This window comes from Perognathus longimembris, chromosome 19 (assembly GCF_023159225.1).
Source record: "Perognathus longimembris pacificus isolate PPM17 chromosome 19, ASM2315922v1, whole genome shotgun sequence".
Classification (NCBI taxonomy): domain Eukaryota; kingdom Metazoa; phylum Chordata; class Mammalia; order Rodentia; family Heteromyidae; genus Perognathus; species Perognathus longimembris.
The window spans coordinates 19,387,595-19,405,118 of NC_063179.1; the positions used below are offsets into that span (position 1 = coordinate 19,387,595).

Sequence of the window (17,524 nt, forward strand, 5' to 3'; positions counted from 1 at the left end):
GGTTGGATTTAATTTCCTCTGGATGGGCAAACGCTCAAGGCCAGCAGGAATTGACTTCCCCTATCCAGAGAGGTCCCCATTGGGTGATATCCAGTTATCTTATTTCTTAGACTTCTCCCCATTTCTATGGAGTTCCTTAACCCAAAGAACAAGTTTTATCTAGGCTCTCCAAAGTTGGGGAGATTTAGAATGTACAATATTTAGTTAGTAAGTTATTGTAGGTCTGACTGGGTTCAGATTTCTGATAGGATTCTGTCAAGGTGGGATGAGGTAGAGTTTCTGTCTTCTTCCAGGAATTTGATGCAATATTTCTGGAAAACTAGATAGTTATTATATGCCTTGTTCAGCATTCGTTACATGGAGCCTGTGTTTGGTGATTGATGTGCTAATTTTGTAACTTAAAAATACAGATGGGGGGCTGGGGATATAGCCTAGTGGCAAGAGTGCCTGCCTCGGATACACGAGGCCCTAGGTTTGATTCCCCAGCACCACATATACAGAAAACGGCCAGAAGCGGCGCTGTGGCTCAAGTGGCAGAGTGCTATCCTTGAGCGGGAAGAAGCCAGGGACAGTGCTCAGGCCCTGAGTCCAAGGTCCAGGACTGGCCAAAAAAAACCCAAAAAAACAAAAACACAGATGGGGGCTGGGAATATGGCCTAGTGGCAAGAGTGCTTGCCTCCTATACATGAAGCCCGGGGTTCGGTTCCCCAGCACCACATATATAGAAAATGGCCAGAAGTGGCGCTGTGGCTCAAGTGGCAGAGTGCTAGCCTTGAGCAAAAAGAAGCCAGGGACAGTGCTCAAGCCCTGAGTCCAAGGCCCAGGACTAGCAAAACAACAACAACAACAACAACACAAAAACAAATGAATAAGTTAAAGGCAGAGTCAGTGATTCTTGGCCTGAAGCCAAGCTTGATACTTATATGAGAAAGGATTTCTCATTCTACAATTAGACACTGCACTAGAAAATTAAGGAGTGGCAGAGACGGGGTTGTAAAACACCCCACCCACACATAATTCTAGAACACAAGCATGAACAGTAGATGACTTCTAAATGTAGATCCTTTAAAAAGATTATTCACCTACATGTGATATGATGGATTTTATCAGAAAAAAAGGTGGCAATATTGTCAAATCATGCTGTTCAAATGCATTCCATTTTCAAGAGTTTGTTTTTCCATAGTGTTCATATGATCTTTCTCATTTGTTCCCCTTGTGTCTAGTTCCATATTACTTTATTTCTAGCAGCCTCTCATGGGACAGGGACAGGCAAAGGAAGGGCGTTTTGTTCAGCAAGGTGAGGGCAAAAGGCTGTTGACAATTTCTTGATTATCAATCCTTTAGCAGTAAAACATCTTCAAGAAAATTCAACCCCACACTATTGCACTCCCTCCCACCCTCCCTCCCTCCCACCCTCCCTCCCTCCCTCCCTCCCTCTCTCCCTCCCTCCCTCCTTTCCTCCCTCCCTCCCTCCCTCCATCTCTCATAAAAATAGGTAGATGATAGCAAGGGAAATAAACATTTATTGATCCAGGCACTGAGCTGAGTATTTTCAGTAACGATACAAAATAGAAATAGAATGACCATCTTATACTGGGGGTGTCTAAGGTTTTGTTTAGCAAGCATTGTTTTTGGCATGCAGTGAAAATGAAGTCATGTGATAGCAATTAGCATACATAATCTCCCAAAGCAATGACAAGGATTTACCTGTCCATACTTTTCTCACAGATGGAAGGAAAAAAATAAATACAAAATGGAAAACAGGAAGCACAAAGTATAATAACTGTAGATTTACAGAATGAAAAACTGGAAAAGAACAAACTGGATGACTGTAATTTTCTGTCATTGTTCAGGGTTACAAAGAAAAAAGTAAACTAACATGTAGAATAAATAGAATAAAATATAGACATGAGTTTTAAAATCAAAACAACATTATTTTTGATAAATTTCTGATATTTCCCATAATAGAATACCATAATATATTAATGACTAAAAGCAAATAAGAGAAATAGTTTTTTGGAGAAGTCAGATTGTAATTTATGAAGATACATCTTTTGGCAGCAAAAGTCTTCAAGAAAATTGCTTCAGCCATGCACATTGTAATTCTGCTCCTTTTTTTTAAATAAAAAAATAACTGGAAGGATAGACAGGGAAAGCAACATTTATTGAGCCAGGCACTGAGTTGGGTATTTTCAATATAATGACATATATTATCATGGCTTTGGGTAATCACCTTGAGATGATTCACCATTAAGACAAAGGTCTGCACTTTATATAGCTTTCTTGTTGCTCTCTAAATCTGATGTCTTAGTATGTAGTCTTTCTGGGTTTTATCAGCCAGCATTTATAAAACATTGAAATGTAAAAATGGTTTGTCAGAAAGCCTAGAATAAACCTGAAAAGTGGTGAATTAGAAAGTGTTTTCTAATGTAAATAAACAACCACCTATTTACTGTTATGATCACTTCTAATATCTGACTTGGTGTTGGATAATTTTGTTTGGCATTTTCTGGGAAAGGGGAAGAGCAGAGGTAGTGGTAGCTTTGAGAATACAACAATCTTATGCTATGACTATGATAGAGTCTTCACTTTGATATGGCTTTACAGAAGACACAATCACTCAGTCGCCAGTCTAGATTGCTTTGGTTTTCACAGGAGACTCTTAAAATTGGCTTAAAATGAATGATAAAGCAGTAAAGCAAGCCTTGTGACACAAACAACACTCAGGAAGGTCACTTAAAGCAAAGCTAAGAGGTTAACACTTAAACAATTGTTGGATTGTTCTTCAAACACCCAACACCTCAGATAGGCGGTACAGTTTCATACAATACTATTCTAGATAAAGATTAAGGAAAAAATTAGTACATTCACAGTTTCGACAGAAATATATGATCACGTTTTAAAAAAACATTTTGTTGCACAGACATAGACATAATCATTTTGAAATTAACTCATTAAAATGATTTTCATTGTAGTACAGGATAATTTTATAACATGAGGATTATATACATATTATATCAATATGGCATAAAATGATCTTGAATCCCAAAAAAGCATTATAGTAAAAAATAATATAATGATTACTTTAAGTTCAGGATTGTCCCTTGACAAATATATCAACTCTGCCACCAAATCCAGTTAAATCATGAGATGTAACATCTTCCATTTCTAAACTACAAGCAGCTTTGAAGGAAAGTCACTAGGACATGAAGGGGAGGTAGTGTTCTTTTAAAAATTAAAAACCATTTTTAAAGAATTTTACAAAACCACTGATATTTTTTCCAGAGGTATTTCCCCCATATACTGTTTAAATTTTAGATACCAAGATAAAAATATCCTAAACCCAGGTTTGAAAAAATGTGAAAAGAAAAACTCAATGTAGATGAAGTATCATTGGCTATAACTCTTAAAGATTTTATTTTTGATTATTACTGGTACAGGTTTGATATTATTGGTCCAGAAGTCTCTTTAGAGTTTTCTTTTCTTTTAAAATAGCAGCAGGGAAGATGTTAACTAATGTCTTTCTACTTTACATGTTGTAACACTTCCTAAATAGAAATCAAGGCACAGCTGAAAAGAATGGATGTGAACATCTACCAGCCTATGGTGTTGTGAATTATGTACAACTCTTAGCTACAAAGTCAAAATGCTGAAAAGAATACAGATTCACTGTTTTCAATACAAGTTGAGTTTAGTGACTCCTCGGTATTTTCTGGAATCCTGAGATATCCAAATTTTTGGAAACAACCTATTTTCTATTTTTTCTATCTTTTCATTTTAATTGTAGTAGATACTATGAAAGTCTCAGACTAAAAATCACCTTGTTGAAGAGAAAATTTCTAGGGAGAGTATGCTTGTTTGATTTGCACATGATATATCTAGTAATAATAGAAAATCCAGGTTATAATTCCAAGTAGAATTTCTATTTAGATCATTAGCTCTGGAGAAGTTATTTTATATTTTTAAATTTCTCCTTAAGACTTCCATACCTATTCATCAGGGCAGCTTGGATTTATTTATGACTTTTATATTAACCAAATAACAAACTGGGTTCAAATCATTAGGAATGCAAACCTCTAAATGGGTGTACATGTGACTCTCAAATTAGGCTTGGATATCTGTGTGGATGATTTTACATTTGACTAGTTCTTTGGAAGGCCAGAGGTCACTGCTTATGAATCATTTTGCTTCTTATAGAGCCTGTAGTTCTTACTGTATACAACTAAGTCATAGAAAAAATAATGGGCCTTAGAATAAGGAAGTAAAATGTCTATAAGTATATAAAACGAGGAAGGGGGCAAGGAAGTATGTCAAATCCACCTGAATTGTAGAAATGATCTGATTTACTCTTAGGCATTTTTGAAAATACATCATCTCAGTCATCCACTGCTTAGATCAAGAGAAGATCAGTAATGTATTCCTGCACTATACTTGACCTGCGTTCTTGGATTTTACTCAAATCATGAGAAATAAAGACAGAGCTTGAAGACACATCTTTAGAAATATTTCTCAGCCAACCCGCTCATTTAATAGAAGAATCTAAAGGCCAGAATTTAAAGGACTCCTCAAGGTCATTTAGCCTGTTAAGTGGCAGTGCTAGTGCCATGACCTAGATTGGACTCTGCAGTGCATGGTCTCTATCCCAGCAATGACAACATTGTGCTTGAGTCACAAAATTAAAAAAAAAATTTAAAAAAACAAAACATCTGTCCACTGACACACCCACTCAGGTCCCATCATTGGCAAATCTGTCAACAACAGATGGGATCGTAATTCAAATTCACTAATAGTTCTTCATCTGTGTGCAAATTTTCCAAGTGACATAGTGTCCTTTTCACGCCCTGGCATACAAAATTTAGTGCTGTTTACTCGGCGTCAACATGTTTCAGAATATGAAGTCTGGGATTCACATTATTCACATCAGCTTTGTGATAATTCAGATAATCAATACATTTAAAAAATTCACTGACTGCTCACTGGCTAGTCCTTCCATTATCTTGTGATTCCCTTTCTGGTTATTCCTTCTTTTTTTTTCATATAAAAAACATTTTGTTTTCCAACCAATATACGTCTCTTGCAAACTGAAATATTTTTATTTATTTATTTTAACAAATGAAAGGCACTTGGTAAGACCTATACAAATTTGTTCTTTCCTGTTTACTGAATACTCTGAAGAGATAGGGAAGGTGCTAAAGGCAGGATTAAATCTTTCTGAAAACGATCGACAATAGCAGGCAGCTAAAAAATAATAAATAAGCCAGATTTCCTCTAAGACAAAGTGTTCAGTGGAGCTCAGATCCTCTAGTGACTCATTAACTCAGGATTCACCCAGCCAGCAGATCACCAGAGGACATGGAGTAAAATTGTTTTGATCTTATTTGAGTAGTAAGAGATTGATCCTTTTAGACAAGACCAGTTACATCAAGTCTTTAGTCCATAACTGACTATCAGGACTGGTTGTAGGCACTTAGGAAAATGTAGCATCTGCTGAAAGAAAAAAATCAATGACACAGTTGCCAGTAATTTGTGCTCACTAACCTGTGCCTTATCTACATTTAAAACTGCTCAGAGAACATTTTACTGTTTGAGTCATATGCTTCCACAAAATCATCCACTGACTCTATTCAGTTTTGTTCTTCATAACTTAAATATTGCAGCCTAAGACTCAAGCCATTTGTGTCATGGTCATTTGTAAACTATGATGAAAGATGGAAAAGAGAAAAGGTATCTGAGGCTGTTGGACTCAGGCAGAAAAAAACATGGCTTCAAGTCCGTTAGCAATCACTGTTGTAAAGACTAATGTCTCTCATTCAATGTCTCTTTTATCTTGTATATCTCTTCTCTAAATCTTTATTTGCACATAACCTTAGAATATCATTTGCATCACATCCTCAGAATTTAACCAGAAGCATTTGTGACATATTAAAACCAATGGGAGCTATGGTTGAACAAGGATGAGCACACCACTGAAGATTGCCTTCCATTCCCATAATGAAGAAAAATGACTTAATAGCTTAATTAACATATAAGGCATTGGCCAGATTATCTTCATAGGAAACTATTCAGTGAGTCATGGAATCAAGCAGACAGAATTTATAAAGGATTTAGGGATTATTTGGTTCAACGTTTTCTTCAGAAATCTAAAATCTAGATTTTAGAAATCTGAAAATCCAGAAGTCTGAACTCCAGAGAAGGGAATTGGTCCCTCTAAAACAAAACAGCTACTATTACAAACCCACTAGTCAAATATGTCAGTGTATTAAAAACTCAAAGAAAGGATGTTAATGAGTCATAAAATTATAGACTTGCCTAAGGCAAGGTAATTGATACTTTAAAAAGATATTGTTCGATTTTTTTAACTCACCATAACCTTTTTCCATGTATATAAAATAACAAACATGTCAAAAGCAGATTATTTTTAAGTTTCAAACCGTAAGAGCAATTGGTATATATTGTAAATTTTCTCACAGTTATATTTTATAAATAAGTGTGTGTATATACATATATAATCTCAATAGTTAAACTGGAGAAGATTGTATTATGTTGGGATAGGTTTAGTCCACATTGGCTTTGAAGGTTAATTTCCTTAGTCAATGCCCTAGAAGGTATGTTATACTCCCTGATCCTCAGGGAAGTTTGGTGTATTTTTCAGGTCAGTCTCACATGAATATGCCCAAGATTCACCATTATATGAATGTTAAATCACTAATAGATTCATTTTTATTAATGTTGTTATTGTTTGTTTTTTACTTTCTCCTTTCATTTCAAGTGAAACAGATTTGAACTATATACACAAGACAGGCTTATTTTCACACACTAAAACCATCATTAGCGGAAAGGGCATAAAGAGCAATACTTCTCAAACTTCAGTGTGTGCATGAATTAACTGGGGACCTTATTTAGAAAGCTGCAGATATGGATTTTGGAGGTTCAGGATAGGGCCTGAGGTGCTGGTAACAGAATTTCCGATAGCACCCAGGACATACCAATAGTTGATTCTCAGACACTGATTATTGAGGATCTAGAGGACTGAACAAGTTTGGAAGTTTTCCAAAATGTTTCTCTTGCTCACAAGATATTTAAATGGTGGGGAAATACAGCCTCAGGTATATTACTTCTATATTTTTGAAAACACTGACAATGTGTTCCCTTTCAATCAGCAAGGAACCTAGGGGTCACATTTCTACCACTAGGGATTTGTTGGGATAGAATATTTAACTCATGGAGATGACTCATGTTCTGAATGTCCAGTTAGTAAGTGGACAAGAACAAATTTTCCAGTAGGTGAAATGGAAAATAGAGGGAACATTCTGTGGTAGATAAGTCACGGAGGCTCCTATTAAAATGCAGATCCAAGGGGGTTTTGACCTCAGGGAGCATGTCCTTGGAACAGACTTGCAGATTATCTTCATCATACTTGACCTTTGAAGCTGTTCCTATCTAGTTTCCATTTGGACATTCTTGATGGGAGCATTGTTGTTGCCAAGCTTCTGCAAAGGCATCTACTCCAGAGAGATATTAATCCCTGGTTTTGCTTAAGATTAGTTTACTGTCCAAGACTGCCCAGAAAAACAAAACCAAGCCAAATCTCTGTCTCTGAAACAGCATGTTTAAAGAGAAGACTCACCCATAGATAGGCAGGAGCCCCAAACTTGCAGGAAAAGTCATTTTTGGTCTGTGGAGAGCCCTAAAACCCTAACTTGGCAGGCCTGTTGTTTAAATTATCCTGGAGATGAAGAAAAATCAGATAATGTACATCTTTGTGTTGGAAACTGAATTTTGTCACCCACTTCAAATTCTTCAGTGGGCAACCCAGGGTTGCTCTAGTGGTTTGGTCTGCACACTGTGACACACTATGAGAACTCATTATAACTTTACAGCAGAAAGTACTGTGCCCACTGGGTACGTAAACGGCTGCACTGGGAAATAGAAAATAGTTTTACTTTACCTAAGCAATAGAAAAATAGTCTTCAAAAATACATTGCGAAACTAGCAGGTTCATATTAAAGTAGAATCTGTATGTACAGTAAGGCAGCATTTCTATTCACATCCTGCAATGAGTATCTCTTAACTTAATGTTAGTCTTAGGGATTGTTTTTTTCCATGACGAAAATATTTGGGTGTATAGTAAGTTATTTGTCCTGCCAAAATGAAGCGGGAAGGACTTACCACATAAGATTCATTTGCCTCTTGTGTAAGAAAAGTTTACTTTCCAAAAACTATGTGCACAGAGGCCTTAGAGGGAAATAAAACGTAGGGTAAGAAATGCCTGTTTAATGCATTCAAACTATCTCTTACAAAATTACAGGCATTGTTTTACTTGCATATCAGCAATGGATCAGTAAGGTACTGATGCAAACAGGTTTGGCAGTGTTCTGGAATGTATTCCTTACAAATATATTTTGTTTGGATCACCATCATAAAATAAAAAAGGAGTGCAAAGGGTTAAGCAATTTGTTTTCCAAAGTGGTTTTCATGGCATTTCTCACATATCTATCATCTCTTGTGTTAAATCTTTCTTGCTGTTCCATTTCTCCCTACCACCTAGCAAACCATGAAAGCTTTATAAAGGGGATGCACCCATAGGTACCACCCCTCAAGAACACTAAGCAATGTGCTTTTATTTCATTGAACACGTAAGACTCTATCACTAAGAGCAACAAAACAAAACAAAATGCCAAATTGATGATTCACAGTTCGGTGACACAATGTGCTCTGGAAATCAGCTGTTAGAAAGAGGCAAGTGGTAGAACATGGAGCATGAAGAGAAGCAACATAGTGTCATTCTACCCACATTCTTGAGCATTTGCTATCGCTTAGCGCTATTTCATGACACTGTTGTAGTGTTACCTGAAGAAAAGAAAATCACATTTGGGCCAATCATTCTCATCTGTCAAGCGATCAGTGAAAGGAGTGCATAAAACATGCAGGGTCCAGGTAATCCAGCCCGCCTTGCTGGATTCCGCACTTGCTGGAGGTTGCATTGAGTATGGCCAGGTCTTTCTCTGACTGATTCTGTTGAAGTGATGGTGGACTCTCATTGGCCGATTCCTCAAACAAAGCGATGCTCTGAGCTTGAGGACCAGGCATTAATACCAGGATGTTGTTATCTATAACCCGGGACACCTTGGCGTACTCCTTACTGGAATCAGGAACCCTAGACATGTCTGTCTGGTGGCTGTTCTCGCTCTGTTTTGGGAGCAAGGAGAGTGCCCCATCTTTGTTGACCTTATGAATCTCTACGTAATCGAGGGGTTTAACAGCAATCAGGGGGCTTTTCTCCTGAGGAAGCAGCCATGCTGTATCCTGATTTGACTTGGGATGGAAACTTTCCACTTCCTTCTGCTCAACTGTCTTTCCCCTCTCCTCTCCAGTTGTAAAGTTTTTACAGGATGCTTTGTCCAATAAAATAGCTGTTGGCCCTATAGGGACTCCAGCCAGCTTGCACACATCAGCAATGCTATGGTAAGGAGATCTGAGATTGTGCTGACCAGGTTGTGGTAAAGGCCAGGTTGAGGATTTAGATTCGTCAGCATCAAAGTAAGGGATATTGCCTTCCACTGGCATGCTCTGGGAATCTTGGGTGCAAGTAATATTTGCTTCAGGAGCTTCTGGATTCTCAATGATCTCAAGAGTGTGGGGATTGGCTAGGGCTAGGGCTTCCTCACACTTTTCAGATAAGAGAGAATGGCTGTCATAGCTTCCCCTGCCAGAGTCACTGTCGGGATCCAGGTGTGTGGGTTTTACACCTTGACTTGGGTGTTCTTTTGAGTTGGCTGGCATCAGCTGTTGGTCTTCACTGTCATCCACTTCTAAAAACTCCACCAGCAAGTCCTCACAGTCAGAAGTTGGAGGGAAGTCTTGGCATCCCAAGGCACTCAGGAGTTCTTCAGATTTGCCCTTCTGTTAAAGCAAAGACACAAGGAGAGATGGGTATGAGCTGTATCAAATGCCATGGGTGGCATTTCAGCAAAGCGCTGTCTGTTCATTGCCCTGAGCAGAGATTAAAGGGGATCTCTCCTGGGGTTGTGGCCATGCTGGATCTTACTTAAGTCTTGGAATGAAAGCTTTCTATCTTATTCTGCTGAGCAGAAGGCTCTTGTGAGAAGCTTTCATGAATTCTCCAGAAGGATACTAGGTGCCTATCAGGCCATTATAATCACCTTCTGGTACTTATTACCAAAAGTTTTCATTAATCTAGCTCATGATTTTTAAAGTAGCCTCTATATTAAAAAATGATCATTAGCTTAATGGGAAATTCATATACTACTTGCTTATTATAAACATACAACTATTAATTTACAAAGGTTGCAAAACATCTGAAACAAGTATTCACATATACATCTGGCACTTGGAATCCACTGGCAGAAGGATTTTGGAATGTGGCTGTTGGCCTTGGAGATGCTCCAACTACTACCGCCTACAATATGGTAATAGGAAGTTGGTTCTTTGGTTCTTCCCTCTTTTACTGATCTTCCCCCTTCTCTCCCTTCTTGTCTTCCTACTTCTTTCTTCTTCCCATCTCTTTCTTCTTATCCCTCTTATTTTGCCCCCTTTCCATATCTCTGATCTTTCGTGTGCTTCTTTCTTGTCTTCCTGTATTATATTTTCTCCCTCTTTTATTCCTTTCTCTGTTTCCTGATAATACTTCACCCTCCTCATCTTGGCTCCACTTACTTCCTCTTCTTACTTCCCCTCTTCTTCCTGATCTTCTGATTTAGGTACTAGCGATGTTAAGCCTTGGTTTTTGTCATTTATCGGGCATATAGGATCTTAGGAAAGCTGCTATCTGAATCCCCATGTCTCATTTTTAAGATGAGAGTAAATGCCTCTCTGGGAACTGTCTTTTGTGTACTAGAAATAATGTGCAAAAATGTTAAAAATTTCACCCCAAAGGAGCTATATTATCATTTGATCTCTATGACTAGCAGATTGAATTGTGCCCTAGAAAGTATTTTAGTTAGCTGAGATAGTCATGTGGGCTCTATAAAGGCTAACACTAATTTAGGTGTGGTGGCACATCACCTTTAATCTCAGCTAATTTAGTGGCAGAGATCAGGAGGATCCAGCTTGGGAAAAATGACCTTATCTCAAAGCAATAAGAAAAGCTGGGCATTATGGCTCATTCCTATAATTCCAGATACACAGGAAGCCTAGGTAGGAGGATCATGATGCAGGTTATCTTTGGCAAAGAATGCAATGCCCTATCTGAGAAATTAACTAAAGAACCAAGCTCAAGTTGTGGTTGCCTTTACTAGCTCAAGATCTAGAGTCCAAACCTCAGTTTGAAGAAACAAAAGTCGCTGCTAAACGGGAATGTGGTGGCAGAACATTGGGTAAGTAGCCCAGTTCTTTAGCTTTATTCTCAGATCAGATATTCCCAACCAAAGTGCATCTGGAATTCTGTGGGACTCACTTCATGTTCTTGATCAACTGGCCTGACAGCTGGATCATTTGGCATTTCTTTTATTTATAGATAACCACTTTTGTGCACATCACTGATAAGGCTAATGTCAAGTGAAAACTACATATTTCAGCCTGAGAGAAAATTAGAATGTCCCAACTGTTCTTTTTATTCCAAACACATACATTTATTTTTCTCTTACGGCTGTCTAACTGTGTCCCAACGAACACCAACCCATGCTCTACTGGTCCAGGCTCAACCGATTGCTCAAACTGAGGCAACAGTGGCCCCGGTGTGTTCTGTCACTGTGGCTTCTTGGGTAGAGAACATTGTAGTGGATACTTTCAGACCGTATGATGGAGGTGGTGGTGGCCAGTTTGGTTTTAATGAAAACATCACATAGATCGAAACTGATATTTGTATAGAATGGTTATGTTCATGGTTATTCGCATCCCTGGCAAATCTAGTGGTCATTCCTTGAGTTTCTGTGTTTTTGTGGTTTATGTTCTTTGTATTACAACATTTAGTGTCTGACAGCACTCTCAGACCTGATCATTCTACTTTCAAACAAAAACAACCCCTAACTTTAAGTTAAGAAATAATCATCGCAGCATGCTAATAGAAATGCTGCCTTAGTGTACATATACATTCTACTTTAATACGAACCTGTAAGTTTAGCAATGTATATATCTCTATATATCTCTATATAATACATATCTCTCTATATATCTATATAAATATATATTTAGATAGAGATATATATTTATATATCTATCTATATCTATCTATCTATCTATCTATCTATCTATCTATCTATCTATCTATACATATATATGTTTTTTTGCCAGTCGTGGGCCTTGGACTCAGGGCCTGAGCACTGTCCCTGGCTTCTTTTTGCTCAAGGCTAGCACTCTACCACTTGAGCCACAGCGCCACCTCTGGCCATTTTCTATGTATATGGTGCTGGGGAACCGAACCCTGGGCTTCATGTATAGGAGGCAAGCACTCTTGTCACTAGGCCATATTCCCAGTCCCAATGTATTTTTGAAGACTATTTTCCTATTGCTTAGGTAAAGTAAAACTATTTTCTATTTCCCAGTGCAGCCGTTTACATATCAACTGAAATAGCAGACTGAATGGCAGACTGGGTTGATGGGAGTAGCCCATGCATTTGCAAATTAATTACTGAAAGCAGCCAGTCACACTCCATTTTCTTCTTCTGGCACTTACCTCCAGCAGATGAGTATCAAATCCTTTTATTTTTGGTCCAGGAACTGGTGGAAAGATGCAGGTCATCATGCTATAAAGTAATTTGTGAGATTACATAAATGACTCATCTTTTTATTTTCTTTGTGATTCTTGAAACATTATTTTTGATCTTCAAATTACTTCTATATGTAATATGAGAGTTAGATTTCTGGAATTATGTGAGGCAGCTCCTGAATATCCTCAGCAATAAATGAGGTTGACTATTGGGTAATCAACAATAAATGATGAAGATAACAATTACAGAGACCTACGGCAGAATTTGCTCTTGCTAATTTCAGGGGCTGATTTCAAGCTAGTATATTATACCCTTTGCTTGCCTTAATTGTAGCTGCTCTTGCCAGAATTTTACTATTTCACAACTGTTTGATATTTATCTACTTTAGAGAAATCACATTTTCTACTTTTGTTTTTCTTAGTGCTGCTAAAAGTTTTTTTTTTAAATCAATTATCATAGCACACTAAAGCTAATGACCAAATGAAGTGTGTATGCTGCAGGCTTGTTATCAACGCCTTTGTACTACTTTTATCTTTTTTTTTCTGCCATTATCCCTGACAACAATAATTGAAAGAAGGGCTGAGAGACAAGGAAGTACCTAGAGCCCTTCAAAGCCATTGCCCAGACCATAATCAAACAGACGACAGCAGAAAGAACGGCCACAAAGATCCACATGGTTGTATCGTTCGTGGTGAAGTCTAAAAAACAAATAGCCAGAAAGCTTTGATCACATACAACATCATTAAACACTAATAACCAACCAACCCATGTAATGCATGAAATCTTTTTTTTTCCATGAAACTTTTGAACACAAGGAACTTTTTCCTCTACCTATATCTCTTTTGATCTGAAGAGCAATCCAGAGTAGCATTAATGTTAGGTTAGATTTTGTCCTGATATTAATTAATATTCTAATATGTTGTATATGTGTCACATCATTCTACTAATTTTAAAATTCTTTCACATATCATTTCAGTTGAACCTTAAAGAAGAAATCAAAGGATAGGTTGTCAGTTGCAATAACAATGAAAGACAACATTGCTTAATTTAAACATTTTGCAGCATTGCCTTGCTTTACAGATGAGAACACTAAATTGTACCCATTGCCTTATATATGAAACTGTAACATAATTCTGTCACTTACAGAGTTAAGAATCAGGATTTGAAGCTAGGATTTCTACATCTAGATCCTGGGCTTTTCTTCAGTGTGAGTCCACGTGGGACTAGATGAATGTCCTGTCTTGTAGTTCTGTGCTCTTTCCCACCTGCTAATCTTTTAAAGTCCTGATAACTTCCAAAGAGCTAGAGTTTGGAGGGTAGTTTTAAGACTCCTAACTTTACTACTAAATTTTGGTTTCCTCACTGTTATAGTTCCTAGTGGTAATTACATTCTCTCTGAATTCCTGAGAATGTTGGAAGCATGAAGCAAGGTAAAGAGATGATAAAGTACTTTAGAAATGCAAGATGACTCATTCATTGGGCAATATAAGACACTATATTTATATCACTTGTTAGAACTCAGATCATCTTATGTATGTTACCTTTGCTAAGATATCATGAATCCTTATTTGAGACTTTCATAAGTCTTTGCTGTTGAGAAAGGATACCACTTTTCAGATGTGGGGAGAAAATATTATTGTCATGGCTTTATATGATAGGAGGAGACAAATGGAGACTGTGGAGTTACAGACCAATAAGGCCCCTGAAATAACCAAGACTAGGACTTCATCCTTATTTTAGAAGAAGTTGGTCCTTGGGGCTGGGGATACGGCCTAGTGGCAAGAGTGTTTGCCTCGTATACATAAAGCCCTGGGTTCAATTCCCCAGCACCACATATACAGAAAATGGCCAGAAGTGGCGCTGTGGCTCAAGTGGCAGAGTGCTAGACTTGAGCAAAAAGAAGCCAGGAACAGTGCTCAGGCTCTGTGTCCAAGCCCCAGGACTGCCAAAAAAAAAAAAAAAAAAAAAAAAGAAAGAAGTTGGTCCTTACTGACAATGAGTGGTCCAGGGAGCAATGTCCCTTGGACATTACTTCCAGATGTCCTTGTGTTAAGAGATAACAAATCCATTTCTACTTATTCTTCTGGCCAAAGCTCAGCATAATTTGTTAGTCATCATTACATGCAAGTTTATCACATCAAAAATATTTAGGAGTAGAACTAAATGCAGGCCAAGAGACTTACCACTAGGTATCTGAATGGAGCTCTCCGGACCCCACTCACTCCAGAATCCATGATCCGGCTTGCAGCGAACCTGGATCAGGTATTTCTGTCCTGAATATAAGCTGAGAATCTTAAACTGTGTCTGTTGCCCGGCAAAATGAGTCTTAAGAGGAGCAGGAAAAGAGAAGTCACTTGTGTTTCTTGATACGGTGATGCATTATAAAGTATATATATATATATATATATATGTATATATATATATAATTTGTGAAGTGTACTTGTCAATAATTGCTCAATCAATATCTATCCATATTTTTAGGTCTTATTGGTATGCAGATTGAATATATGTGACTGAAATACAAAGGTAGGGACATTAGGTGAATGACTCTTCAACAACTGAATCAGACAAATGAAGGAAGCAGGACATGCTATGGTATAAGTGACATAGTACACTCAAGGGAAGAGGTATAACAATTGGGTCCTCATTGTGGTCCTAGGCTGGATTCTGGCTTGGACAATGGAGCTGTTAAAAATACATTTGAAATAACTGGGAAAGATTAGAACACAGATTGCCTACTGAATGTTGCTAAAGAATTTTAATGAATTTCCTCTGTCAGGTCCTACTATTTTGGCTATATAAAAAAGGGAGACATATGAAACTATTTAAGGGTAGATTATCATGACTGATTTATTGTTTTTTCCTTCATATTGAAGTATTTAACGTCATTTCTTCAGAAACACAGACATTGGTCATGGACACTGGGATTCCCTCAACTCCTGTCCTAGCATTATTATGTACTTTTAAAAGTATCTAAATTTAAGATGTATCAAAGAAGATAGATGGGAACAGGATGGAAGAGTGTCCTGGTCACTGCAAGGAATTATGTTCAGGAGAGCTGTGAAGCTGAATCTCCTTAAATTCCAACACAAGGAAGAATTGATGGAAGACTTTCATATCTGATGGCTCACGTTTTCAGGGGGATGTTAGCACAGTGACCAAGTCATTGGAGAAATGAATGGTTCCCGGTTGTGAGGGCTCACTCTTACTAAGAGAGACGCGGTTGCTTCAACACACTTCTTTTTGGCTCACCTCCCATTCAGCTGCTTTTTCAGGTTTTAATCGAATTTCATACTGTAGTGTGAGCCAACCAGATCTTACATCAACCAGCGTGGGTGGTAGCCATTTTATCCACAGATACGGTTTTCTGTCTTCTGGCTGCCTTACTTCCAAAGTCAGATTCACAGGGGGGTCTGGTTCAACTGTAGATGTAAAGACAAGTACCTCTTACATTCATTGCTTGCTTTTTACAATTAGCCTTACTGGTTTTAACCATGGACTGCATTGCTTATTTATTAGTCCACTCTTCCCACTGCATCTTAAGACAAGATCTACCTGTTCTTATGAGATCAGCTATGTCTATGCTGAACATGGGGTTTAGATGATAAGCAAAATAAGCAGCTGAGGTTTCATTCTTAGTGCATTCTCCATGTACCACCAGGCAAGGTCTCATACATACAAACGTATCTGCATGATGGTGGGAGAGCAGGCGATAATAAGTGGGCTATGATTTTCAAGTGGGATTTGGGGTGGAAGATTATTGGGAAATATATCTGACATAGCTTCCTTCCCTTAGCCAGGCTTCTTGTTGACACACATGATTTTTATGAACCATTAATGTATACTTGCAATGTTGTAGGTGACAAGATTATAAATCTTGCCCTTGCTTCAGTAACAGTTCACATTTCATATATGCCATCATTCCCTGTGATGAACAGAATCCATTCATTCAGATAGTAAATTGGGAAGATGTGTCTACACGCTGAAAGTTGGAAATGACCCCGTTAGCAACCCCAGAAGAGCCAGTTTGCTCATTTCAGTTTTGCTCATGTCCCGTGCGGAGGGTAATACAGATGCCTTGAAGGCATCTCTGGAATTAACCGGAGCCTGCCATGTAGGAATGAATAAATTCATTAGAATGCCCTTTCCTTGAGAAGAGAGCGCCTCTCAGGGCATCCTGCTCACACAGCATCATGTCCCCTTAGGAGTTCCATCTGCTTAGCTGCCCAGGCATGCAGAGGCCCATGTAGCCATGGTATGTGGGAACCTATGGGATTAGGAAGTCTTGGAGCCAGGCAATGTTGTGGTAGGTTCCAGGTCTTTACAGGCATCCCTGAGAGGATGATTTGTGTAGTAGCGAAGGTGTAGCCTACACTGAAATGGAAACCTGGTTGGCTGGAGATGCCAGAGTTGTGAAACACCTACCAAGGAAAATCATGGGTGATGAGTGGGGTCATCCTTTGGACTGGCTTTTATTTGTTTATTTATTTATTTTACCTGTTACTGTCGAGGTAGTAGGCGAAAGGCTATTCAAACCTGTTGAAGGTTATGTGTCACCTGGGACCAGGATGGCAGATATGGAACTATAGGACTTAGGATTTAGTGATTTCCCTGCTGAGTTTTGATCTTGCTTTGCTTAAATCCTTCCATCTATCCTATTTCTCTCTTTTGGAATGGGAAAGTATACTTTTTGCCATTCTATCTTGGAACAATACAACTTTATATTTGATTTTACAGGGATGCATTGTTAAGAGTTTGTTTTGAGTATCAGAAAAGACATTACACTTAAGGACTGCTAGACAATTTAAGGTGCTGAAGATTCTCGGGTATGTATCATAAAATAGGTAGGAGCCTTT

General features: G+C 38.1%; 1 protein-coding gene across 3 annotated transcripts in view; it reads right to left on the reverse strand.

Moving 5' to 3' along the window:
• Positions 1 to 1,506: 1,506 nt before the first annotated feature.
• Prlr (prolactin receptor) overlaps positions 1,507 to 17,524 on the reverse strand; it is a 70,270-nt gene continuing 54,252 nt past the window's right edge. For all 3 annotated transcript variants that reach the window (XM_048368362.1, XM_048368363.1, XM_048368364.1), the window contains 5 exons: positions 15,921 to 16,090; positions 14,852 to 14,993; positions 13,267 to 13,366; positions 12,635 to 12,704; positions 1,507 to 9,903 (listed from right to left, as the gene is read on the reverse strand). In XM_048368362.1, coding sequence (XP_048224319.1) covers positions 8,902 to 9,903; positions 12,635 to 12,704; positions 13,267 to 13,366; positions 14,852 to 14,993; positions 15,921 to 16,090 — 1,484 coding nt within the window. In that variant the 3' untranslated portion in view covers positions 1,507 to 8,901. The remainder of the gene's footprint in view (positions 9,904 to 12,634; positions 12,705 to 13,266; positions 13,367 to 14,851; positions 14,994 to 15,920; positions 16,091 to 17,524) is intronic.